The sequence below is a fragment of the Panthera uncia genome, chromosome D2 (assembly GCF_023721935.1).
Source record: "Panthera uncia isolate 11264 chromosome D2, Puncia_PCG_1.0, whole genome shotgun sequence".
NCBI lineage: Eukaryota > Metazoa > Chordata > Mammalia > Carnivora > Felidae > Panthera > Panthera uncia.
Window position 1 is genome coordinate 7787097 of NC_064818.1, and position 27516 is coordinate 7814612.

Sequence of the window (27516 nt, forward strand, 5' to 3'; positions counted from 1 at the left end):
GCATTAGGCAGATCCAGGGAATCTAGATAGAAGTTTCCAGAGCTCCAGCTGAGATAAGGAAGCTTTGGCTACTACATGGTTATTTGGAACCCCAAGGTTAGCCATGGACAAATACTTTCTCAGTTCCATATTAAGGACTCAGTCATCTTTTAGGGACAATCAAAGTGTGATCTCAAAGCAAAACCTCTCCAAAAATCCATACTAATTGCACACATGTCTTCTAACTCTTGTTTGTTTAACCAACGCTCTTGGAAGAGGTAAATCCAGGAAGCTGTCGAACTTGTAAATGAATTTAAGTAACAGTATAATCAGGGCACCTGGGTGGCTTAGTGGGTTAAGCATCCAGCTTTGGCTCACGTCATGATCTCGCAGTTTGTGACTTCGAGCCCTGCGTGGGGCTGCCCATGCTGACGGCTCGGAGCCTGGAGCCTGCTTCAGATTCTGTGTCTCCCTCTCTCTCTGCCCCTCTCCATCTCGCTCGAGCTGTCTCTCAAAAATAAACACTAGAATAAATAAACAAACAAATAAATGATGGCATAATCATTTCAGTGACATTTTCTTTACCAGGAAATATGAAATCATTTTTAAAAAACTTTAAACAATAGTTTGGCGTTTGTTGTTGGAGTAGAGTCAACGTCACAAGCTCTCTAGATTTACTGACCTTGAGAACACTGGTGTCCCTTGTGCTTTTGATAAAGTATTGTCGCTACATATTGGTGAGCAAAACTTTTTGTGGGATAGTGAGACTCAAGTCTCGGTGGGGGAGCTTGGGAGGCCAAGCACTTGAGAAAGTAATTTGATGATGCAGACTGTAAGTAGTTGGATAGGCGGATATTCAACTAAGGTCAAATATATGATATAAAGTTATGTCTTTGAGGGGAGTCCCTTCAAGTTGGAGAAAAGTTTCAAGACCGATAGGAGACAGCTTTAGCCTCTAATACACAGTCACTATGTGGCTAGTAAGCACTTACAATGCGGCTAGTCCTAACGGAGATGGGCTGTGAGTGTCTCAGAATCATCAGGTTTCAAAGACTTAGTGCAAACAAAACAAAACAAACAAGAAATAAACTAAAGTCTCACATGAATAATATTGATTGCATGTTGACATGATCATATTTTAGATCTATTAGTTTAAATGAAATATAATATAAAACTTAATCTCACCCATTTCCTTACACTTTAAGAGACGTGGCCGTAAGAAACTTTAAATGATATGTGTACTTTGCATCATGTTTCTATCGGAAAGTGCTGGCTTAGAGAAAAGAGGTTATTATGGCCTAAGAAATCTGGTTATTTGTAGGGAAAAACTTGAATAATTCTGCATTTATAAGGTTGAGAAGAGAGATTGCGTGAAAGATACCAGACTGTGCCCTAATGGGTAGATTTAGGGAGAAATTGGAAGCAGAAAAAGGAATATCCAGTAGAAATTTTTTACTGTGTCAGTATGTGCGGCAATCTATAACTATTGGTGGCATTATTCCAACTTAGTACAAAACAAAGCAAGATTGACTTTCCCTATGAGCTTGCTCTCTTATGAAATTTACCATATAATAATATTAAGAAAAATGTCCTTTGCAGCATACTGTAAGTATGCTTTTAAAGCAAAGAGATCCAGCAGAATTCATAGCCAGGCTGGTAGAGTAACAAGGTAAGATGCCTGATGCAAAGTAAATATTCAATAAATAATCAAGAGTTCACTCTTTTTATGGATAACAATAATATTAGTTTTCCTGGGTAACTAAGCGATGTTTTCTGGACTTCCAGATTCATCCATCCATTCATTAATTCACTCACCCGGAGACTATGTTTGATGCTGATGGTGATGAGGGGAGGGATGAAATCAAGATCCTGTGATGCTAAAAGCCATCTACCCATTCTCAGGGGTGCTGGGGAGATTTGAAGGTGATTCAACAGCAGTTTAAAGCAATAAAAAGCTAACTCAGAAAAGAAATAGGACCATGTATCAAAACAACCAACGTTACCCTTACTGCACATTCCATTCATTCACCTACACAAACTGATGAGACTGTATCTCAAACTAGAGTCAACTTGAATTTTTTGGCCAAGTGCTGTGTGTGTGTGTGTGTGTGTGTGCGTGTGTGTGTTTAAAAAAGCACCTCTGCTTTCCTACAGGAATTCAAGTACAAAATGACCTGTAGAGAATACCATACATAAGTTCTGCACATTAAGTAAGCAGCTGGGCAGGTAAACCTACTTGGAGGACCAGATGCTATAAATCTCCTCCTATTAGATGGCATGGCCCCTCCTCTCCATTCTCACAAAGCTTTGACCTTTGCCACGAACACAGTCCTGATCCTGCCTCTCTGGGGACGTGGATGGCATCCCAGACCTGCGCTTTGGGTAATAATGTCTCTTTAAATGGAAGCAGTCTTTCCTTTGCGCATTTTAGATTTTATTTGCCTTTTCTCCCTTCTGCATCTTTACTGTCACCATGCGGTGTGTGAAGGTGGGTGTAGTCTAGTGGAGGTGACATGGAGATTCACGGACAGCAGCGTTTACGACAATCTGCTTTAGTCTCACAGACGATCTCAGAAACAGCATTGTATCTTACAGATGTTATGAGCATGGCCAACTTTGCTTTCTGGGTGAAGAAATAAAATTGCTACACATAATTTAAAGTGCCTTTCCTAAAGCCCAAGTGTACTAATCAATCACACTGTGGGTGTGTGTGCAGCTTTATTGAGCCTTATTTGAATTTTAAGATGTATAATGAATTAGATAAATTATCCAGTGAGCAAGCAACAAATTCTGTGTTCCTGTTCATGAAAAGTCTTTTGGAAAAATTTTTTAAGTTTTGTTTTGTTTTGTTTGAGAGAGAGAGAGAGAGAGAGAGAGCAATTGGGGTAGGGGCAGAGAGAGGGGAGAAAGAGAATCCCAAGCAGGTTCCACACCATCAGTGCAGAGCCCTACGTGGGGCTCAGATTCACAAACCATGAGATCATGACCTGAGCTGAAACCAAAATTCAGAGGCTTAATCAACTGAGCCACCCAGGTGCCCCATGCAAAGTCTTTTATTCCAGGGCAAAAGTTTCAAATCACTTATTTTTCCAAAATTCTCATTAGCTTCTATTTTGTATCTTGTTAGTTACAGCCTAATATTTTTAACCTCCAGTTGTTTTCAGGGGAAAGCTATCCCCCTTTGATACAAATGTATATATTATGAAAAACCAGCCTTGGGGGAGAAAGAATCAAACAAACAAACAAAAAGATGTGATGTAATAGCAAATGTATTTTGAATGAGAACATTGGATGGAAAATAAGAATTATTTTCACAGATAGACACCAAGATTCCAGGACCTATGTTCTATGCTCAACTGCATATTTTTAGCTACCTGGATATTTGAACCGGCAGCCATCATTTAAAAAATTGCTCATGGGGCACCAGGATGGCTCAGTTGGTTAAGCGTCCAACTTTGGCTCAGGTCATGATCTCGTGGTTCGTGGATTCGAGCCCCGTGTTGGGCTCTGTGCAGACAGCTCAGAGACTGGAGCCTGCTTTGGATTCTGGGCTCCCTCTCTCTCTGCCCCTCCTCCACTTGTGCTCTGTCTTTTTCTGTCTCTCTCTCTATATATCTCTCTCAAAAAATAAACATTAATTTTTTAATATACAAATCAACATTAAAAATTTTTTTTTAATTTGCTCAGACTGCGATATGATCTTTGGATCAAGATATCAGAAATACCACAGAGCTTCAGAAAGTTGCCCTTCAATCTACATTTTGCCCAAGATCACGCTCCAGTTCTAATAGCATCTAAAATTATGGGCAAAAAAAAAAAAAAAGGCAGGGAAAATTTGAGCTTCTAGAGAGTAGGCACTATTATTTTGTATTTGTGCTGGGCTACAACCTGTAAAGGCCTGAGACGTTTAACTCCATCCATGCTATTTCCACATGGAGCCATGACCATGAATCAACACTAATAGTATGAACATTGTGCTTTCTAGAACTCTCCAGAGTCCACTAAAGTTCTGTTAGAAGCGCTTTTTCAAGTCAGAAGCCCTGAGCGTTTCCCAGCACCCCCGCACGCCTCTGCCATTGGGCCATGAAGAACCGGGAGGCAGGGGAGGGGGGGAGGGGGGTGTCTTTCCTCAAAGGCAGAAGGAGGTTGGAGGGTCCATAATCCTTCCACCTCTTCCAATAAACTGAGTGCTATCTTTGAATTCACACTCGTGTGATTGGCATAAAATTTCCCATTCCAGTGCAGCAGATCTTAGGGTTTGGATACACACAAATAATATCTTTGTTTCTGAGATAACTGGAGAATGAGTCCAAACTAAGAACTGAAATTACTGGATTGGGCCAGGGAAGAGGTAGCTTTCTTCCTGCTTCTTGTCCTCGAGAGATTCGGTGGCTGCTAGGGTCCTACAGGCGTACAGAATACAGAGTGGGACAGAAAATTGATGCACATGGCCTCCACTATTGTTCCAGGTGGGGTGTAGAGTTAATTCCCTTCCTTCTCCTCTGGCCTCTGCTTCTACTTTTTTTATTTATAATTTTATAAAATTTTATTTGTGTATTTAGAGAGACAGTGAACGGGGGAGGGGCAGAGAGAGAGAGGGAGAGAGAGAGAATCCCAAGCAGGCTCTGCAATGTCAGTGCGAGCCCAGTGTGGGGCTCGAACTCACGAACCAGAAGATCACGACCTGAGCGGAAGTCAAGAGTCAGACGCTCAACAGACTGAGCCACCGAGGTGCGCTTCCCCTTTGTTTCAAGTAAAGGGGCGTGGTCTGTGGTTCAGCACCCACGATGGTCAGTTTCCTCTGGCACAATGCTAGTACTGGTTTCCACCGGGCGTCCAGGGCCTGGAGTCTGGATGGTCTCACTGCCACAACTTAGCCACAATCAATCGCATCCCTCCACGCTGCATGGTTGACATCAGTGCTTTTACATACGTGGCTTCACGACAAAAACGCTACGGCATTGGAAAGGTAGGCATTGTTATGCCTGGTTTTGGCCATTAGGATGATCGGTACATCCTACTTCCCCATCTCATGCAAGACTTTGAAACTGTTGCTGAACCCTCCCTGCCGTGGCAGACACTCAGTGGAAACATGAAGGATTCAGTCAAACTGGTTATTTGGCATCGTGCAGACCACTATTTCCCAATCTACAAGCGAATCATGACATTTGGGGCGTCAGGAAGACGCCCTGGGTGGTGCCTTAGTGCAGGGTTTCCTCATTTCCATGGGCTTCCGGTCTCTCCTCTCTCCAGCTTCTAACTGTCACTGCAACTACATCTCATTCTTCAGCCTGATGTCACATGCAGAAGTCCGGAGGTTCCTAATCGGCACGGAGTCTTCGGGAGCAGGGGAAGCTTCCTTAAGTAGGTAAGATCAAGATAGATCACAACCGGGAGGTGGGTCGGGAATGGTTCTCAGATGTAAGGGTGCTACTGGGAGTTGGCCGACCTTCCTGGTCCCCCTCTGTCACCTGTTGGCTCTGTGACCTTAGATAGATCTAAAATCTCTCTAAGCCTTGGTTTCCTTCATTGTTAAGGTGAGGATGATTGAACTTACTTCATGGAGTTTCTTTGAGATTTAAATAACATACACGAAGTATGTAGAGCTATTCTCCACACGAGCTCAGCACTGAGTAGACATTAGCTACCGCTAGGTTTAAAAACCTTTAAAATTACATAACGTTTGCAGGTAGCAGATTATCTTCAACCGGACAGCAAATGTATGGAAAGCTATTAACTTCAGAAGGAAGCTCTCAATTTCTAGAAGTGAGTCATTAATTTGTTCCAGGAAAAGCTCTCTGATGTTCCTTTCTGGCTCATGCTCAGATTAGGAAAAATAGTGAAAGGGCTTACATACACTTACTGCACGGTAGGTCACTTAATCCTTCCTGTAACCCTGTGAGGGACGTTACGTCATTATCCTCATTTTGCCCACAAGGAAACCAAGAGAGAAAGCTGTTAAATCAGTTGCCCAAGGTCAGAAATCTTGTCCGTGGTGAGGCTGGATCCCAATCTCGGACCATGGGGCTGCAGCTCGCATAGGACGAGCCCTCTGCACCGCAATGAGGTCCGGCTGCCTTGGAAGAAATGCTTTGAAGCCGTGCCAAGGAAGAGATAACACATTTCAACTCGCTACCTTCCCCTCTGGGTGTCCCCAAGGCAAATAATCCCTTCCCTGGAAACTGATAGTCAGGTTCTCTGCTCATTGCTCTTGTTTGCCTTGTGAGAAGCCGGTTGGGGTAGAGAATAGGGGCACTTTCCACTTTGCTGTGGCTTAGACACCTGTCCTCGGTGTCTTCAGGTATCCGGCAACTGGAAGGTGAGCAGAGACTGAACGACATAATTGAAAAACTTTGAGTAAGAGAAAACCAAGAAATAAGCCTCCATACTAAATTAAATTTCCTTCAAGAACTGGACGGGGTCATAGCAGTTTCCATGTGAGCAATGGATTCACATGCTCAGAGGTAGCTTACTGTGTTGGCTTCCTCCCACGCTTTCTCGGTGTTTCTAGGACACTCGTCTTTTGGTTTTCACCAGGGCATTATTCTCATCCCTTCATCAGCGTTGATGTATAAGATTAATCTGTGATTATTAAATGTCTTATGTCAGGCATTCCCATGATGTGGCTGTTTTTCACAACAACCTGTTTGCTCTGTGGAACTTTAAATGCTGGTAGCTTCTTTAATTTGGAAAATGAAGCGAATCCTGAAGTGTGGATGAATATTGTAAGTCATGCGAGGTTCCGAAAGACATCACATAGGGCTGATGCGTGGGTTGTGAGATTAGCAAAGGTCTTGTGATAGCAGAAAAATCTTAGAGAAGGAAACAGATGGAAAAAAAAAAAACATAGGTGATTTTAACGTTTCTCTGAGTCAAGCTAGGCTGATGTTTTCTTCTGATTGAATAAATAATACTCTCTAGTCACGTAAAGCGAACTCATGATTGTAGGCAACCTCCTCTTTTGAAATTATATTTTTAAAACATTAAGAATTTGTATTTTAAGCCATTTGGATCATAGATATGACAGCGTTCTAGTGGACTGTGGTTTTATTATCTTTAAACCAAGAGGGGTCTGGAGAATCGACTTGAGAACATAGTTTTGTCGGAAGAATGAGGAGGGCACCTGTTGGGATGAGCACTGGTGTTGTAAGGAAACCAATTTGACAATACATTTCATATTAAAAATAAAAGGAAGACTGGGTCGATACTAAATAATATCTCCACCCAACCACTCACCCCCAGATTTGCCAATAGTAGACCTTTTCTAATAGTCTGCTTATTCGTTATCAAGACTTTACATAGTAAATTAACCTTACAGTTACCTGGGGCTACAGATTTCAGATCACTCACCCCAATAAACACACACCAGATTCTTTGTTCTGGTTTCTTTTGATGACCTCTGGAGAAGATGTTGAGCTAATACCTGTATTTTCACTGGACAGAGTGAGATCATCACCTATAATGGCTACCCCAGTGAAGAGTATGAAGTCACCACTCAAGACGGGTACATCCTCAGCATCAATAGAATCCCCCACGGGCGAACAGATGATAGAAACACAGGTATGAGATGTGTCTCTCCTGCGAAGGAGGAGAGCAAATGACTAACATTGACTGCTGGCTTTCCTTTAACGGAATGACTGGTTTGTCAAAACTGGATGAGTCTTTAAATAGTCAACAGGGAGCCTCATTCTTTTTCCCATTCTCTGAAGCCAGGCAAGAAGCTAAAAATACAAAGGGCAAGACTGATCTTGTTGAAGGCGGCCGACTTGGCTTGTGGGTAGGGGTGTAAATGCAAAGGCAAAGCATGCATTTCGCTGGTTCATTACTGATCTCTCATGCGGAAAATTGTTACATCCCAGGAAAGCAGATTTCCTGGCTGCTGGAAAGACGTTTGCTGGGCTGTGTGAGGTTGACTGGGTTGCGTGAAGTCTCTCCTGCCCCTGCAAAGATCAACAGGCTTCTCTCTGTAGGCTAAAGGGGGGGAAAATCAAGTTAAATGATCGTGACATATCTGCAACTTTTTTTCCAGGAAGGAAACCTGGAACATTCACCTATGTTTTGATTTGAGGGACAGAAGTTTTGTGGAATGAAAGAACATGGTGGTAGGAAGGTCTGAATTTTGGAATAAAGAGCCAGCCAGACAAAAGCAGAGGAATTGTTCTTTAAATAGGGACACATAACTGCAGATCTCGGGATGAGAAAGAGGGAAGACTGAGCAAAGTATCTGGGGAGGCTCCAGGGCAAAGTCATTTACTCAGATTGCTGCACGGGCTCTCCTGCCAGTCACATTCAGGGGCAACTAACATCACGCTGTTTAACTTCCTCTGCCTCTAACAAAGAAATGTGTAATTCTAGGGTTTTGGAATGAAAACTGGGAGTGGGGTTAGGTAGGGTTACCAGATAAAATAGGACACACCCTGTGAAAGGTGACTTTCAGATCAATGACAGATCGGTTTCTCATACAAGTTCCACTTTAGGATGTACTTATACAAAACGTTTTTTTATCATTCATCTGAAATTCACATTAACACGGCATCCTGGGTCTTCTATTAATCTTCGTTTCGTTTCAATACCAGCCCAAGTTGGGGGGGGGGGGGGCAGGGGGGAGGGGATGGCCAGGAAGCATAAAAGGAGAGGATTTCTCCAGGAAAGTTTTCACTTAAGGAGGGAGGATTTGGGGAAGATTTGGAATTAAGAGCCATCTATTAAGTGTATTATTCTAAAAGCTTTACATCAATTTATATCAGATAAAGCTCTCAGCATCCGTATGAGGTCAGTACTATTCATGGTTATCATTTTACAGATGATAAGGCAAAGCAGGTTCTCGAGGTCACACAAATAGCAAGTGATGGAATCAGAATTCAAATCCAGCCTGGCTCCAGAGAGCATGTGCTCTTACCCATTGAATGATGGTGACTTTTTGGAACCTTCCACCCTGAAGACTCTCTCCCTCAGGAATTCGGTTGTTGTCAGAGGGGTGTTGAGCTGGTTGTATTGTATTTGGGTTTTCAAATGCTCTCCAGTAGGCAGAGGCGGGGGGGTTTGGCTAGAAGCTTGGCAAGGAGCCAGATGCTGTCCATTTACGGTCACATCCCCCTCCTCCCTGGAAGAGGCACAGAACACCATCAAGCATGATCATTTTCACGTCTCCGCCAGCCAGACCCAGGAGGTACGCAAAAGTGAGTTCATGGAGCACTGAGCACCATTACAAGCACCCACTTGGTTGTGAAACAGACCGGGCTTGAGTCCTGGCTCGGCACCCCGTTAATTGGGTGGCCCCTTGGGAAAGTCACCTAACTACCTTCTAAAGCCACGTCTCCTCCTCTGGAAAATGAGGATCCTTAAAATAGTAGCTACTTTCTGGAGTTGTTATGAGAATTTAACAAGCTCATCCGTGGCCATCTGTCAACATACCACTAGGTGCAATGCATGTGCTCAAGAAACTTACACCATGTTAACCAAATGCTCTATATGAAAGGGAAAGGTGAATGCTGATTAGGTTTTTGCTTTTTCTGGGCATGTGTGTGTTTCTATCATGTTCCTGAGATGGTCTACTTATCATAAATTATTCTCTCTCTCCTCTCTCTCTTCCTCCCTCCTTCCAGGTCCCCGCCCAGTTGTGTACTTGCAACACGCTTTGTTTGCAGACAATGCCTCTTGGCTTGAGAATTATGCCAATGGCAGCCTTGGATTCCTCCTAGCAGATGCAGGTTACGATGTCTGGATGGGAAACAGTCGGGGAAACACTTGGTCAAGAAGACACAAGACGCTCTCAGTGACTGAAGAAAAATTCTGGGCCTTTAGGTAAGCGGTATCTAAGAAAAATCATGAAGAGACTTTGGGACCATTGCTTTGAATATAATAGTGTGGGTGATATTAATAATAATCTGTAACATTGGGAGTCACGTGGTTCCGTGTAGCTTCTACTAACTTCTCAAAGCAGAGAAATAGCAAGGAGTTTGATTTCCACTGATTCTCCCACAAGCAAGTTACATCATTTTCCCAGGATCATTTTAACATCCAGTTCTGTCCAATACTGTACATTATAAGCATGTCTCAAGGGGCAGCTCAGGACATTTCTAGGACCAGTGCACACACTCATTCAACCAATGTTTGCGGAGTGTCTCGTCTCTGCATAGTTCTGGGCCCTGAGCGCTCAACCGTAGGCTAAGTACCGGCCCTCGAGAAGCTTATGTGCATTCCGACGCTACGAATACAGGTCTTTCCCCTCGGACAGTCACTCAGTTTTGCAGAGATGATGTGTACCAGTACTCGATTTTATTTACAGAAACTCTGGTTGAGACGGTATTAAATACCATTTTCAGCACAGACCCAATAGGAGGTCTTTAAAACCTTGCTAATGGACAACAGAGAACAATGGTCTAATACGCTGCCTGCTTCTTTTAGGGAAAGTGTTCTCTGCGGGCATCAGAGGACAGGCTGATGCCTGCAAGAGACTTCCCAAGGCTAACCTCCCTGCTGGTTTGCAAGCCAGCTGCCAGAACAGAAGGTGCATTCCTAGCACACGAATGAAATGGTCAGCACCCACTGGTAGGGGAAGAATAAAGGAAGGATAGAGTAAATTTGGGGCAGGGGCAAACATCAGGATAATATTTTGTGTCCGTGGCCCTTGGTCGGAAAGGTGGAGCCTGTTTACTACAAGACGACCTTTAGCAGCCTTCCTACATCCCTGGCATTATGTTGCTTTCCCAGATGAGGAACCTGAAGCTCAGAGCATTTAAGTAATTCATCAGAAGTTACTCAGCCAGAGTCGTGATTTGCAACCACTTCTGTTTCCAAAGCTGAGCATGAATCTTGCTGGGAGTGTTTGAAGTAGAGGCAGAAAAACCAGATGTAAAAGGGAAGGGGATGAAGGGGAGAAAGGGTAGGACTGACCGTCGGACAGCACACACAAGTCTTGAAATCAGCCCCGTTAAAAGTAACGCATAGAAATGCAGCCAACAAGCCTCCAATAGCCCGCACGTGACCGGATAAATAATGAAATGCAAGGCAAATGAGTGAACAGCACAGAATTCTGTGTATAACAACTAAGTGAGCAGGTGCTCTGCGTCTTAAACTTAGGAGCGAGTGTTTATAAGCCCCTGTTTTATTTTGCAGTTTTGATGAAATGGCCAAATACGATCTTCCGGGAATAATAGACTTCATTGTAAATAAAACTGGTCAGGAGAAGCTGTATTTCATTGGACACTCCCTTGGCACGACAATAGGTATGTTTACAAATGTCCGTGTTTTACAAGGTCGGAGCCTTGCAAGAGTTCGTCTTACGTGTTAACCTAGTGCCCTAAGTGGTTGTGAATTTGCCCTTAATTCTCTGTCTTGTGCCGGACATGAAATCCTAGTGCCCTATGCGGTTGTGAACTTGAATTTCAGAGACCGTGTGTAGGACAAATCTTTCCTCCATATCTGGTCCCAACAGCACATTTGTAACCGTGATATAATTTCCATGTGCCCCAAATCTAAAGAAGCATTTCCAAAGAGTTAAGCGTCTAGGTCCCCTCTGAGCTGAAAAAGTAAAGCCTGATGCCTTGAAATAACCCTGAAGAATGATAAATATGTATCAATCATACCTGCCTCACAACCCCTATGGGATTTTTAAAAAATAGTAAAAGGGTAAGGTTATATCTCTATATGAACAAACTGAAAACATATGACCACTTTTTTTTAGTTGAAACACAAGAGCATACGTCAACTGGGCCCATTTAGCATGTGACTTAATATTTATGGCATCGCAATTAAATGTAAGCACTATGTAGAAAAATTCTCAAAAGCCCAAGATCCTACTCTCTGAAAATGTACTTCTTAATGATTTACTACATCTTTTAGAAAGAAATAAAAAATCCAGTTCCAAGTAAAAATTTAGAGGAAGCCATACTATTAATAATGCCAATTCGTTAGCGATCTTCCACTAACGTTTTCCATTTTAAGAGATTACGTGGAATGCAATATTTTAGCTGGGGTGAAACTATGCAAAATAAATAAGTAATCTTACAGTCTCCTTATCACCATCAGCATCAACAGCAGATGTATATTTATTGGTGCTTTATATTGATATGTTTGGAACAGCCAGTGAGCATCCCAGGACATATTCTAAAAGGATATAGGGGCGTCTGGGTGGCTCAGTCGGTTAAGCAGCCGACTTCGGCTCGGGTCACGATCTCGTGGTCCGTGAGTTCGAGCCCCGCGTCGGGCTCTGTGCTGACCGCTCAGAGCCTGGAGCCTGTTTCAGATTCTGTGTCTCCCTCTCTCTGACCCTCCCCCGTTCATGCTCTGTCTCTCTCTGTCTCAAAAATAAATAAACGTTAAAAAAAATTTTTTTTAAAAAGAAAAAAATAAATAAAAGGATATAAAAAATTTTAATGAGACAAAAAAAAAAAAACAAAACAAACAAACAAACAAAAAACCTGCCACTAACTGGCAAATAATTGCAGTATCCTAGCGCACACTTAGTGAGCATTGACTATGTTTAGGGTCTTGTGTTGAGGACCCTTGGTCAGGGTGTCTTAGCAGAAAGAGCACAGATTCAAAGCAGGTCAGTCTGACAGCCCCCAGTGGGGTGTGGGACATGTGGAAGGACCGGAAGGAGAAGGAATGACTCGAGTGGGGTCTAGAAAAGTGGGCAGCACGTAGGGATGCTCTTCTGTCTGACCCGCAAAGAAAACAAATGATCCCATCAGCAGGGCTCTGCATTGCATTTAGGGCATGCTCTTTTCCAGGGAGCACTTGCAGCAGAGCAATTTTTGGCCTGTGAGAAGGGCCCGTCCCTGGCAAGGTGTTTAGCAACCCAGGCTCCAGCTCAAGACTAGTGAGTGTGAGCGTGGAAAAACTCCTCTCCGCACATCTCCAAAGATCTGGGGAGAAGTGTCCCCCTACCCGCATTCCCGTTTCAGTCTTTGTAGCAGCTGTTCAGCCCATCAATACAAAGTCAGTTCTTTTTTTGGCCAAGATGGCCTCAATGGTTCAAGAAGAATTTCAGGGGAAAAAATTCTCTGCTACGGCTGTGTCCCCATGCGTTTGCGACACGTGCGCACACACGCGCGCACACACACACACACACACACACACACACACACACTGACAGGGTCCCGGGAGGACTAGAAACAGGTGCAGTAGTGTTGCAGGAAAATCAGAGCAGGTGGAGACTGCTGGTCTCTCAGGACCAGAGTGGACCGAGGGAAAGCAGGGAAGATTCTGGAGGCTGGTAAGCATCCAGTTAAGCACTGGGAGTAGTGAAATCTGGTTGCACTGTGAGAAAGACAAATTGTGGAATAACTGGATGATACTACATAAAGAACTGATTGTTCCACCTCCCATGAACCAATTATTTGCTCCTGGAAGCTCTGTGACTCATCCCGGCATCTCAGAGCTGGTGGTAAAATGACAGCATTGCCCGCACTTAGCCCATGCCTGTGAGCGAAGACGCCCCCGGCCTCTTGGCAGGGGCGGCTCCAACAGCTTATCCCCTCGCTCTCCCCGACCAAGGTACATTGTTCAGAATCCGAGAAAAATGGACACTTGACAGCAGAGGGACTGAAGGCAGATTATCTTTGCAGAACATCTCAGAAGTTTCCCAATTCATCCGCAAGATTGTTGCGATAGAAAGACAACCCGTCAAAGCAGAGTCCTACTTTTGTTAGTACAGACATTGCCTCGGTATTTCTAATTTTTACAAGATTGTCTTGTCTCCTGTTCTCTTAGGGTTTGTAGCCTTTTGCACCATGCCTGAACTGGCACAAAGAATCAAAATGAATTTTGCCTTGGGTCCTGTGGTCTCATTCAAATATCCCACGGGCATTTTTACCAGTTTTTTTCTACTTCCAAATTCCGTAATCAAGGTAGGCTCGTTTTCACCGAAATGTGTCTGAGGATCCCATCTTGGATCGTGTGTTACATAAGCCTGAATAATACACCCTTTCTCATAGGGGAGGTTTGTTAAGATGCCCAAACCCAAATGTCCTACAGCCCGATTATTCATTCAGACATTTATTGGTTATTTTCCAAGGGCTGAAAAAACAGTTTGGTGCCCAATGTGGATTTGGGACTTTATCCATCCAAAGATTTTTTTTTTCTGTTTGCTTTTTGATTCTCTAAAAAGTTCACGCCACAAAAAGCATCGCGTTTTGCCAAAATTGGGGTGCCGGCTAAAATGGATTGGGGCGAAAATGAAGTCAAGGAGACCAATTCAGGTTTCATAGTAACTTTTATATAAAATCAAGCCCTGGTTTAGGGCGAAGTGGTGGGAATGGAAAAAAACAATTGTGAACTAATACAAGGAAGAATCTCCATAGTCCCTAATGACTGGTTTCATAGTGGTTTTATTGTGTTGTTCACTGTAAGCTCAAGTGACGTAAGTTCCCTTTTGTGTGGTTGACAGGTCTGTTGCAAAGGGTGTTGACCTCAGTTCAGTTTGGGACGTTTTCTACATTTGGGCAGAGTTGAGCAGACAGTCTGCCCTCGAGGGAGATGGATTCTTGAGTCGTTTCTTTGCCCGGATGACTTGGTCTCCTTGGCAAAAACAGCAAATACAAACACAAACCGATCTCCCGAGAATCCTCATTCCTGGGGATGGAGGGGAACATCAAGGAGTCTGCAAATGGTTCTTGAAAGGATACTTCTTTTTTCTTTTCACAGCGTTTTTTTGGTACCAAAGGTTTCTTTTTAGAAGATAAGATGGGCAAGGCACCTTCTACCAAAATCTGCAACAATAAGATATTATGGGTGATATGTAGTGAAATTATGTCCTTATGGGCTGGAGCCAACAAGAAAAATATGAACGTGGTATGTATGATGATCAGGGGACCATTGGATGCTCTAAGAAATTCCAGCTTTTCTTTGGCTCTCGTTGATGTATCTATTAAACGGCAAAGGTTGATACGATATTCTAAAGCATAAGGGCAAAGATTGGCTAAGCATAGATGAGGTATTCAATGGACCACGACTGTGAAGACCGGGGAAAAGAATAGGCAGCGTCATCCTTCTGTCCCTGGTCACACACAGGAAAACGATGATGTCCCACCATGAGTAGAGGGTTCACCTGTTTACCCTCAGCCACCATTACTACCGTCCATTTCATTTTACAACCACTCCTGTGCCCTAAATAATAATAATAATAATCCCAGAAGAGAAAAGAAGTACATCCAAGCATTGAATTTATCTCCTGTGTGCCTTCATTTGCTGGGTGCTGTTGGCCTCAGATAAAACTCCTCACGTCACTTGGAAAGCACAAGACACAATGGAATGGAGGTCGAATCCCTTTCCCACAGAAAAGGAACAGTGTTGTTTCATCAACTCTTTGTTTCCTGGTAGGAGAATTCAAGGAGGAGGAGAAGGAGGAGTTTACATTTGCGGACTGATGTGGTTGAATTCCATATGGCGGCCAGTGAGGCTGTGACAGTGAGGCTAGTTCTCAAATAGCTGGTCTCTGCCAGCCCGCTCTACCCCTATTCAAGAGGCTAAGTTGTGCCCAACGGAAATACAATGGGAACCATTGTTCAAAGCCTGCTTATTCAAAAGTAAATTTATTTTTTAATTTTTTTAAGTGTTTATTTATTTTTGAGAGAGAGAGCGCGAGTGGGGGAGGGACAGAGAGAGAGAGAGGGAGACAGAGCATCCAAAGCAGGCTCCACACTCCAAGCGGTCAGCACAGGGTCTGAGGTGGGGCTCAAACTCGGGAACTGTGAGATCATGACCTGAGCCGAAGTCGGGCGCTTAACCGACTGAGCCACCCAGGCGCCCCAAAAGTAAATATTTCTGATAGTTCCCTTGATCACTTTCATTATACGGTATCCTAGGACATAGGATTACAATTACTATTATAGCTCTATAATTTTCATCTCTCTATTGTTTTGCAAAGGCCAAAGTACAGCACCTAGGGAAGCGATTGTTTTTTGCTTTTCTTTTGCGATACTTTATTTTTGTCCTCACAAAAGCCTGGCACGGTAGGATTTTTTAGTATGTTCACTTACTAGGTGAAAATACAGAAACTCGGAAATGTGAAATGACTTGCCTGAAGTCACAAAGCTCCTAATGAACAAAGTTACTTCCTGAAATCTGGGTTTTTCCGGCCTCGTGATTTGTGACAGTGCACACCCCTGCACACGCACACCACATCCCTACACTCGCACACAGCACCTTCCTAAAGCACACTGCCCCGTGATGACCATCGTTGCTTCTCCTACTTCAAAACCAGCCAATTAACCCACGGCTTCCAAGCTGATGGCAGTTTGCTCCCAAGCAACGCGGGGTTTACTCACATTCAAGCGCCTGGCATGATTTATTTATCTTACCCGCCTGGTCATTTCCAAAACCCCAGCTTCCATTTGCTAATTCTTAGCACCATTGCTCTCGGCTTCTGGAAGGTGTAGTTTATTTCATTGGGTGAGTTTTGCTGTACCGTGTTTTATTTCCCTTCAGAGTCGGATGGACGTGTATATGTCACACGCTCCCACTGGATCATCGATACAGAACATCCTGCATATAAAACAGGTAGTGTCTTTTTCGTGGAAAACTATTCCAAGCTTATTTCACTACATCCGAAAGGAGAGGGTTAGCCGGTCTACCCTAAGAAGCTTCAAAGCCTGTGTCTGCTTTGTCCTTGACACGGTCTTCGGTTTGATTTCCCCAGATTTAAAAAAAAAAAATTTTTTTTCAATGTTTATTTTTGAGAGAGAGCAAGAGACAAAGTGTGAGCGGGGGAGGGGCAGAGAGAGAGGGAGACACAGAATCCGAAGCAGGCTCCGGGCTCGGAGTTGTCATCACAGAGCCTGACGCGGGGCCCAAACCCACAAACCGTGAGATCATGAGCTGAGCCGAAGTCGGACGCTTAACCGACTGAGCCACCCAGGCGCCCCTGAGTCCCCCGATTTTAAAGGACAGGGCAAGGTATGGTGGAGAGCAAGTAGGTGACATAAGTGAACTCTATCTTAGATCGGAGCTTGTAAAATAGACCCTGAGCTGAAGCGAGACGTAGCCAGGGAAAGCTTGAGGAGACCGAACCTTCCCCCCAGAGATTTGACTGCCCCCCCCGAGGGGTGTAGATTTTCCATGAGTTCTTCCTTCAAACCAAGGGAGATCCTTGCTTCCCTTTCTGTTGACCTTGTGCTTCTAGTAGTGAAAATGTATTTATATCCTTCTGGTGCTCCAGGAGCCTTTTTTTTCTAACCAGTGCCTAGTGGTTTCCCAAGACTTGCTGTTAACAGTTGTGGCTGTTACTCTAATTACTTTTCCAAAACACATTTATTTCAGCTTTACCGATCAGATGAATTCAGGGCGTATGACTGGGGAAGCGAAGCTGAGAACATGCATCATTACAATCAGGTGAGCTGCTCAGAACTTCCCCAGAAGCCAGCTTTTGAGAAATTATAATAAATTATCAGAGGGGCGCCCGGGGGGTTCAGTCGGTTAAACCTCCGACTTCAGCTCAGGTCATGATCTTGTGGTCGGTGAGTTGGAGCCCCGCGTTGGGCTCGCTGCTGTCAGCACAGAGCCACTTTGGATCCTCTGCCCCCCCTCTCTCTACCCCTCCTCCGCTCACGCTCTGTCTCTCCCTCTCTCTGCCCTTCCCCCGCTCATGCGCACAGGTACACTCACACATTCTCTCTCTCTCTCTCTCTCTCAAAAAGAAATAAACACTAAAAAAGAGAAAGAAATTATCAGAGAGTGAAAAGAGTCTTACCTGGCCATTGGTGGCATTCTCATTGATAGAGCTTTTTAAGAAACGTCTCATTTAAATATGCATTCATCGCAGAAAGTCTAGAAATAAAAAAAGCATATCTTAAGGAATTCAAATAATTTGTAATCCTTCCACCCAGAGAACACTAGACGTGTCAATATTTTACTGCATTTTTTCCTATCTTCTCACTACCGCTGCTTCTAGACATATTTTTTAAAGCTTTATTTATTTAAGTCATCTCTACAGCGCACGTGGGGCTCAAACTCATGACCCCAAGATCAAAAGTTGGATGCTCTTCTGACTGAGCCACCCAGGCACTCCCCCGACACAATTTTTAATCTTGCTTTTTCATTTACAGTAACGGCAAGATCTAGTCAATGTTACTGAGATGTTTTCTTTAACATAATTTTGTTGACTGTATATTAATGGAAATTGTTTTATAAAAATCTATGAAAATGTACAGAATAGATCAATACCCAGTTCCTGATACCAACAGGAAAAAAATAGGATCCCGCAAGAATATTGGAGGAATATTATCTACCCATGAAGACTTGAGCCTTTGGTATCTTTTTTCCCTCTGACTTTTCACACTACGATTTGTACACCCACTTAACCCTCCATACTTGGGATTAATCCTCTTGGCATCATTTCTTTCGCTAAATTAAATGTTTCCAATGTTTTCCCAGACTGATGTATAGTTAAGGCTATTTATTAGACCAGTCAGTTTCTCACTAATGGATTGAATTGTTAGAGAAATTATTCTACCAGACCTTAAGACGACTAAGAGAGGTATGTATGTTTTTACTGTTTTTTAAGCTTGATTAAGGCGTGATTTACATTCAATAAGATTCGCCGATTTTCCAATTCGGTGAGTTTTGACAAATACATTCATTCATGTAACCATGCCACAATCAAGATACCAAACATTTCTGCTACCCCTGAAGTTTTCCCCTGCCCCTCAGACCATGTATAGTCACAGATGCATATATTTGCATAGTCTTAGAATCGGGCCAGGAAAACAAACAAACAAACAAACAAACCCACCAACAAATGTTAAAGAGATTACCTTCACAGAGGAGACGAAAGGTAGAATGAAGGGGAAGAATGTGAAGGAATAAAGGAGGCTCTCATTTGGGATTTTACATATTTCCACTTCCATTATTTTTAAGGAGCACGTTATATAGTATATTGCATGTTTGTATATTGTTTCTGTTTATAAGAGAATGAAACAAAAATCTCACACACTCCCTTAAGACCATTGTTAGTCACAGTCCTTTCTTTTTCAGCTTTATTGAGGCAAAATTAACAAATAAAATTGTAAGATTGAAGGGTGCAACGTGCTGACTTAAGTATGGGAGAGCGTCAACGTGCTTAGAATTTCTCAGCGGTTCGATAGATGGTCCTACCTTAGTTCAGGCCAACCCTGTTTTATGTGTGTCTGATTTTAGGCCATTTGAAGTCAATTTTTATTATATTCTGGTCTCAACACTTTGCCCTCTTAAATTCCCAGCGCAGTCTCTGTGTGCACTGTGTTTGACAGAGAACAAGAGAATTAGCCCGTGTGAGCTCCGTGAGGGCAGAGATTCCCTTCTGTTTTGTTCACCGGTGTTTTCTCACCTGGCAAGATACTGGGCATGTCCTGGGCCCTTAACGCTTATTGGCTGCATACATGAAATTTCTTTTTTTTTTTTTAATTTTTTTAAAAAATAAAAAAAAAATTTTAATGTTTATTTTTGAGAGGTGGGGGAGGGACAGACAGAGAGAGAGAGAGACTCAGAAGCAGACTCCAGGTTCTGAGTTGTCATCACAGAGCCCGATGTGGGGCTCAAACCCACGAACCGTGAGATCATGACCTGAGCCAAAGTCGGACGCTTAACCTACTGAGCCACCCAGGCGCCCCATAAATGAAATTTCTTAATGCCCCTCTTATCCACCTTAAAATGTCTCTGTCCCCTTGATTCTCTTCTTCCCTCCTCTCTCCCAAAATGGAGGCCCTCTTCTTTCCCGAGTCTGAGGGCTTGTGCCCTTGACCCCATCTCTTCCCACCTCCTCTTCCTCCTGGCTCCTTCTATCGTCTTCAGTGAACTGCTATTCCTTTTGGAAAATGAACAAACAACCTTCTGTCAACCTACCGATTCTATCGCTCGCTAATCCATCCCTCTGTTTGTAACCAACATTTTTTAATATTTAAAAAGGCTGACTTTTTCCACTTCCTCCCCTCTTCCACTCATTCCTGAACCCTGGGATATGTAGTTTGGGCCTTCATCTTTCTATACAGCTACTTTATGTAAAGTGGCCTGTGGCTTTTCATTACCAAATCCAATGGCCCGTTCTTGCCTTCAGGTAACATGGTCTGCCAGTCACCATAGCCTCCTTGCCATTCACTGCCCCAACGTAGACTTCAATAACGTAGTGCTCTTGCGTTTTTCCTTCCCTTTTTAAAAATAAATTTATTTTGACAGACAGACTCCACACTATCAGCAAAGGGCCTGATGCGGGGCTCGAACCCACAAACCACGAGATCATGACCTGAGCCGAAGTTGGCTTCTTAACCGACTGAGCCACCCAGGCACCCCTTCCTTCCTTTTTTGATTGTTGTCCTCCGTCTACACTGGCTACTTTCCATTCCCCGCACTCGCAAACTGTCAACCTCTTCCAAGATTCTTCATACCCCTCTTCCTTTCTCCCTTGGAGAATCTAATCATCCCTGTGGCTTCCATTATCCCTTTCTCTGGACCATCCCTACTGCCTGTCTAGATGGTTTCAGGACCTACCTCCAGCCTGTTCCTTCTTCAAGGTCATCCCATACGATGCCCATGCAGTCATCTTAAGACAGAGCTCTGAGAAGTGACCCTGCCTCACTTCCCCCGACTTCTGAAAGATGTCAAGATACCTTAGCCTGGAGTCTGGACCTTGACTGTCTGTCTCCTACCTCATCCACTCATGTATTTTCTTCCTGGGGTTCCCGGGACAGTTCACCATCCTTACTGGGGGGTACACACTCTTACCACTGGCTAGAAAGCCCTCCCGCCTTCAACCCTATCTGTCAAAATCCAACGCTCCCTCAAAAGTCATTTCAAATGACTCGTTTTTCTGTGAAACCCCCAGTCGGAAGTCATTTCTTCTTTATCTTCCCTGCCATTTTTTGGCTTTTGACATACCCTACTTTGCAGGCAAATGCTTATGTACCTATCTTGCCTTGTTCCTTCCCACTCCTTGAAGACAGGGACCACTGCAGGTAATATTTCTACTTCCCAGAGCCTGAAAGAACTATGATCGTAGCAAATGCTCACTGAGCAACCTGTCTGCTTATCGGAACCCAGTGGTGGCCATGAGGAGCTTTCTGTCACGAATGCTCTTTCTGTCTCTTCCAGAGCCGCCCCCCACTCTATGACTTGACCACCATGAGAGTGCCTACCGCTATGTGGGTTGGGGGCAATGACGTCCTTGTAACGCCCCAGGATGTGGCCAGGATACTCCCCCAGATCAGGAATCTCCGTTACTTCGACCTGTTGCCTGATTGGAACCACTTTGATTTCATCTGGGGCCTCGACGCTCCTCAGCGTGTGTATAGGAAAATCATAGACTTGATGAAGTCATACTCCTGACGCATGCACTTCTGGGCTCAAAGTTGCGTGCAAGCCCGTGAGAGGCCCTGGAAAAGAGACTAATCAGCAGGAAAGTCTTCTCCAGGCTCGTTCGCCTCGTTGCTGTTGCCGAGATGCTCCCCTAGCTGACATCCAAGCAAGAATTATTTCAACCGTCCTGTTCTTTCTCTAAGAAATGCGCATACCCTCCAAATCCCTTCCCCTCTGTCAAGGGTAGGCCCGATTTTCCACCTCTGCTAACTGTACACTTGGGAGAGTAGTTCAAAGAGGACTTTTTCTTTCCTAGTTAAAGTAAAATTTCCCGGAAGGAAAAGCTCTGTAAAGGCAGCCACTTGGGAATGTACTTCGGGTGACATAGGGCCATACGTTAGGGCCATAGTCATTATGGCTATCTGTAAACAAGCCACGAGATAAGGCCCAGCCCACATCAAGCATGAAAGAAAACAGAAGACTAGGAAAACTAACAAAATTTAAGTATTCCGGGAGCGCATTTTACCGTTCCAAGCAAAGAATGAAAAGAGAGGGAGACAAAACTGGGAATGAGCAGGTAAGATAAGCTGAATTACTGATTACTCTTAAGTTAGAACACATGAGAAATAATTCTCTCTTCTTTTGCTCTAAAGAGAAGCTAAACCGATCACTACTGGTGACTTCTTTGTCGATGTGGACTTTACACTATTGCCTGCTAACAAGAGACATTTAAAGCATCTTCCAGAAAACCTATTTGAGAAGCCCCAAGGGAGGCACAGGAATATTCTAAGTCTTGCTCTCCTTCGTTCTCTAAATGATGCCAGACATTGATTCTAGGATTAAGTACAGAGTTCCAAGAGTAGCGTGAAGTTCAGTTGCAAAAGTTCCGGACCTTCTATGATAATGTCGTTAACGGAAAACTGTTTACGATCCTCAAGGAATCATAAATAAATGATACACATGCATACCTCCCACAGTTTATTTAAACTTAAAACGGGTAAATGTAGATTAGGTCACTGATATTTGCATGTAGGATCAGGGTTTTGGGGATGTCAAATGCCACATCATCATTCTTCAATAAATAATCCATAATTCATGATTTTTAACCTCAGTTTCAGTGTCTTTAAAAGGAATGACAATTTTAAAACACTTGGGAAGCAATTTTATTTTATTTTATTTTATTTTATTTTATTTTATTTTAGAGTTTTTTAATGTTTGTTTATTTTTGAGAGAGAGAGACAGAGTGCGAGTGGGGTAGGGGAAGAGAGAGGGAGACACAGAATCCGAAGCAGGCTGTAGGCTCTGAGCTATCAGCACAGAGCCCCACGTGGGGCTTGAACTCGTGATCCATGCGATCATGACCTGAGCTGAAGTCAGACACTTAACTCACTGAGCCACCCAGGCACCCCACTTGGGAACCCCAACATTAAATGCAAATCCTTCCATATTTGTATGATTTTTATTTACCAAGAGTAGACTAAAATAAAATGATAAAAATTGAATTTTTATCAGTTTCTAGTGACTTTTATTGAGGTCTTCCAAAGAGTAAAATGTAATCTTCATGCAAACAATACAGTCTTTTGAAGTCACATTTAACCAAATTAATCAAAATGCATTAAACAATTAAACTGTTATAACAAACAGAACAGGCATAAGTAAGTCTGAGAACAAATCTCTAACTCTCAGCAAGCATACAGTTCAACTGGAAAGAGTGGAAAGATGTTATAACAAATCAGCCTACTAGTTATGAGCATTTAGGAGTCATTGGATGTCAGTTCAGGTATCTACGGGAGAAAAGAAGGCATCAGTTGATATAGTAATCTAGTTAAGCAGAGGTTAATTAAGTGAGTTCCTATATGGGATTTATCTTATTTGGTTGTTGCTATAATGCTGTGTAACAAATAGTCATGAATAGCTGTGCACATTTTTTTTTTTTTTTTTTTGAGACCGAGAGGGACAGAGCATGAGCCGGGGAGGGGCAGAGAGGGAGACACAGAATCCGAAGCAGGCTCCAGGCTCTGAGCTGTCGGCACAGAGCCCGACGCGGGGCTTGAACCATGAACCGTGAGATCATGACCTGAGCCGAAGTCGGACGCTTAACCGACTGAGCCACCCAGGCGCCCCAACAGTGAACATTTATTTTCCGTGCTCACAGTCGTGCAGCCTGGCTGGGCTTTGAGCTGGGATCACTTGGGCTTGGCTCAACTCTGTGGGTTGGGTCCTGGTCTGCTCCACAGGCCAGTTCATTCTGGAACTAGCAGCTAAGAACACGGGATCGTGTTCTTCACCTGATAGGTCCCAAGAGCACAAGGGGACCGTCACCATCACACCGGCACGGTTCAACCTCCGCCCGCTGCCCGTCTGCTAACATACCTTTGGCAACTGCAGATCACACGGCCAAGGCCGACCCCAGCCGGTGGGGTGGTCTGCTTCACCTACAAGGAGAGGCTGCAAATCACATGACAGAGAAAGTGCACACACAATGCGATTACGCGGGGGTGCAGAATTGGGACAGAATCCATTCTACCACATGCAGGCACAAAGCTCAAAAGGTGAAAATAGGGAATGCAATACAAAGTAAGTCTCTCCCCTCGCCCCAGCTCCTGGTCACACGGTCCCGCCTTCAAAGACAACCGTCTCTCAGCGGTGGTTTTGAGTACCTTCTGTGGATCATACATGCCTATCCAAGTAGATCCGTAGATACTCATTTGTTTTTCTCACCTAAATGTACCACGTGCTTCCCCATTTTGCTTTGATCGCTTAATATATGTTGGCACGTTATTACAGACAACTTGAAAAGCCATGACCAACAGACATGAAGACGGAGTAGGATCTTTCGCAATTACCCACATTGTTCCAAAAAATATCGTACAGAAACCATTTCGAGTGTTGATACAAATACCCCTTTATACCTACAGGAAATGTCTTTGAACCATAGTGGCCCATTCAAAGACCACGTAGAATTTTAATGTTGGATGAAAATATTTTTAACTTTGCTGAGTGATCTAAATGGTTTTATTTATTTATTTATTTATTTATTTATTTAAGAGAGAGAGCAAGGATGCAAGCTGGGAAGGGGCAGAGAGAGAGAGAATCCCAAGCAGGCTCGATGTTCAGCTTGGAGCCCGCTTTGGGGCTCAGTCCCACAACCTGGAATCATGACCTGAGCCCAAGTCAAGAATTGGACACTCAACCAACTGGACACCCCCCAGGTGCTCCCTGCCGAGTGGTGGGCAAACCCCACCGCCTGGCAGTCTTCCGTCGGAAACACACAACCATCTTAGAAACTGAGCAGATTGATAAACACGGTAATAACATGTCTGTTGACCTTCAAACCATACTAGTGACCACCGATAATAACAACTTTTGTGTAACATTAATCATTAGGTTTCCTAGCAGAAGGGGTCAAACAGAGTTTGCTGCTCTTTTTAAATCAGGCCACGATGTCCACGAGGCCATGTGTCCTGTAGGAGTTGAAGAATGGAATGTTCCTGCTGTGTCCTTCCCCAAATGACAGAGAAGTGATCATTACTCTAGAGAATGCCAGGCAAATGCCTGGTAGTCCTTTAAGACAGTCACCCTCCGGCCTTGGCCATGTGTAGTCAACAAGGAAGAAGCTTCGGCTTCAGTGTATGTTGCAATCTGTTTTGAGTTTCTATCTGAAGGTCGTAAATATGTCTTTATTGATGTAACACCACCAGAAAGAGAACTCCCTTCATTCACGCTTGGAATCGTTAGACACGTATTACTTCTAGATTAAACTCTCAACAATTTTGCACTCTGATTTTCCAAGAAATCCCCCAACGCCATCATTTCTCATTTTCCTCCTATCCCTCTTCCTCCAGTAGAGAAGATCCCGGACCACAGCTATTATGTCTTAATATATTCTCAGCCCGCACAGAGCTCGTGCCCAGACATAATTTGTTAGAATATAAAATTGTTGAGGAACAAAATTAGCTATTAAATACACTCCTCGTAGTAAAAAGCGTCTTGGCGTAGCAGTAAGAATGACTTGAGCGGCAGAAAAGCTACCATGTTCAACAACTGTTCCAAACACAGTGTCTCAAAGCAGACAGACCAAGAAAGTTCGGAGAGAGGAGAGTGGATTTTCTTTTCCAAGCTGATCGCTTTAGTCTTTTATTTATGTTGAGAGGCACCTATGCATGGGGCCATGTTCAGCTTGGAGCCCGCTTTGGGGCTCAGTCCCACAACCTGGAATCATGACCTGATGAGACAGACTGGGCAAAAAGTAAGAAAGTTGTTCTTTGTGCACAATGAGACAGACTGGGCAAAAAGTAAGAAAGTTGTTACCCTACTTGATATTTCAGTCAAATTCAGTTACAGCTTTTAGCGTATGGCAAGGTCTGAACCTTCAAAGCCCAGCTGAGAGTCCTCTAAAGTCTGGACGTTTCTCTTATCTTTTTAGTCACGTGGGTTTTCAGGGTGATGGGAAGGGTAGGGATTTGGGAGACAGACTTGCAATTTCTCCGTCAAAGTGTCTTGCCTTTGCTGGGCTTGTGCTAGACATGCCTACGCCTCTATTGCATCAGAGATCCGGGAAGTTCTCTGGGGCAACCTCTTCCTGTAATCCCACCCATGGCTGCAGGGTAAGTGAGCCCTTGGACCCATAGTAGAATACACGGATAAAACCATCCTCGCTGCAACATAAACGAGTTGTACGCCTCTATCAGTCAGTTCCCTTTTATAATCAGAGGGAGGCTGCATTGTTCAGCAAGCGGTGCCCCCTTTACAGGACTGGAGCTTGGTTTTTTGTTTTTTGTTTTGTTTTGTTTTTTTGGTGTTTTAATAGTTCGTGAACAACTGACAAATGGGAAGCACAGTCAGAGATTGAACTGGGGGTGGAAGCAGAGGCTAGGCGACGTAGCGTCTAAATGTTCAAGACTTTCATCCCAAGAGCCATGGCAAGCCACCTAAAGGCTCTACCTGAAGGACACTCAGTCCCTGTATTTTGAAAAGATCCCTTGAGCTTCTGGATAAAGAATGGGTTAGAAGGGACCAACAAAAGATTCCAGGCAAATCCATACATCTGACCAAGTCTCCTGATGCAGGCTGTGCTTGGGTACGGTGTTCCCCAAAACGGCGATTCCTGGATCATCTGGAGCCATTCTGCCCCCAAACTAACATTCATCAATCTGATGTATATGTCTCGACGGGGGACAGCGATCACCACGAAAGCCATGCAGTAGTGGGGAAAATATCTACCGTATAATGCTGTGTGAAGAGGAGCAAAGTAAAAATGGTACAATTCTATGATGTTAAATATATACACATATAAATAAATATATATATGTATATATTGTTAAATATATACACATATAAATAAATATATATATATATTTATAAATATATATAAATATATATATATATTTATTAAACATAAAACTGAGTCAATACAATGTCAGGGTAGAAACTTGACGAGTGACTTATTCTTTTTAATTTTTTATGTTGTAATGATATAATCGCTACACCTGAAAATCTGCTGAGGGTAGATCTTGTGTTAAGTGTTCTCACCGCAATCAAAATGATCTAGCTCTATATTCGCGTCGTGTGCACATTTTCTGTTATGTGTGTTATATTTCAATAAAAAGGTTTTTTTTACTTGTTTTTATTATTTTTTAAATGTGAAATTTATTGTCACATTGCTTTCCATACAACACCCAGTGCTCATCCCAACAGGTGCCCTCCTCAATGCCCATCCCCTACTTTCCCTTCTCCCCCACCCCCCATCCACCCTCAGTTTGTTCTCAGTATTTAAGAGTCTCTTATGGTTTGCCTCCTTCCCTCTCTGTAACTTTTTCCCCCCTCTTCCCCTCCCCCCTGGTCTTCTGTTATGTTTCTCAGGATCCACATAAGAGTGAAACCGTATGGGATCTGTCTTTCTCTGTATGGCTTATTTCACTTAGCATCACACTCTCCAGTTCCATCCACGTTGCTACAAAAGGCCAGATTTCATTCTTTCTCATTGCCACGTAGTACTCCATTGTGTATATAAACCACGATTTCTTTATCCCTTCATCAGTTGATGGACATTTAGGCTCTTTCCATAATTTGGCTGTTGTTGAAAGAGCTGTTATAAACATTGGGGTACAAGTGCCCGTATGCATCAGTACTCCTGTATCCCTTGGGTAAATTCCTAGGAGTGCTATTGCTGGGTCATAGGGTAGGTCTAGTTTTAATTTTTTCAGGAACCTCCACACTGTTTTCCAGAGTGGCTGCACCAGTTTGCATTCCCACCAACAGTATAAGAGG

The 27516-nt window shown here is 43.5% G+C and overlaps 1 protein-coding gene across 2 annotated transcripts; it reads left to right on the forward strand.

The window, feature by feature from the left end:
• The first annotated feature begins 4692 nt into the window (after positions 1-4692).
• LIPN (lipase family member N) lies at positions 4693-22389 on the forward strand. Of its 2 annotated transcripts, none has more exons than XM_049646082.1 (10): positions 4693-5347; positions 6589-6704; positions 7422-7539; positions 9585-9783; positions 11098-11207; positions 13696-13832; positions 14629-14775; positions 16411-16482; positions 17242-17313; positions 21043-22389. In XM_049646082.1, the coding sequence occupies exons 2-10, from the start codon at positions 6597-6599 to the stop codon at positions 21274-21276; spliced, it is 1197 nt and encodes a 398-aa protein (XP_049502039.1). In that variant the 5' UTR covers positions 4693-5347; positions 6589-6596; the 3' UTR covers positions 21277-22389. The 2 variants fall into 2 exon arrangements, with proteins under 2 accessions (XP_049502039.1, XP_049502038.1); XM_049646081.1 differs by having other exon boundaries at positions 4693-4948; positions 5270-6704.
• Positions 22390-27516: the final 5127 nt, after the last annotated feature.

Bases quoted from the DNA above. Each gene is read 5' to 3' on its own strand.
- LIPN (XM_049646081.1), top strand. From the start codon at position 6,582: ATGTCAGGCATTCCCATGATGTGGCTGTTTTTCACAACAACCTGTTTG. The intron at 14,776-16,410 runs GTATGTATGATG...ATTTCCCTTCAG, and splicing joins ACAAGAAAAATATGAACGTG to AGTCGGATGGACGTGTATAT. The intron at 17,314-21,042 runs GTGAGCTGCTCA...TGTCTCTTCCAG, and splicing joins ACATGCATCATTACAATCAG to AGCCGCCCCCCACTCTATGA.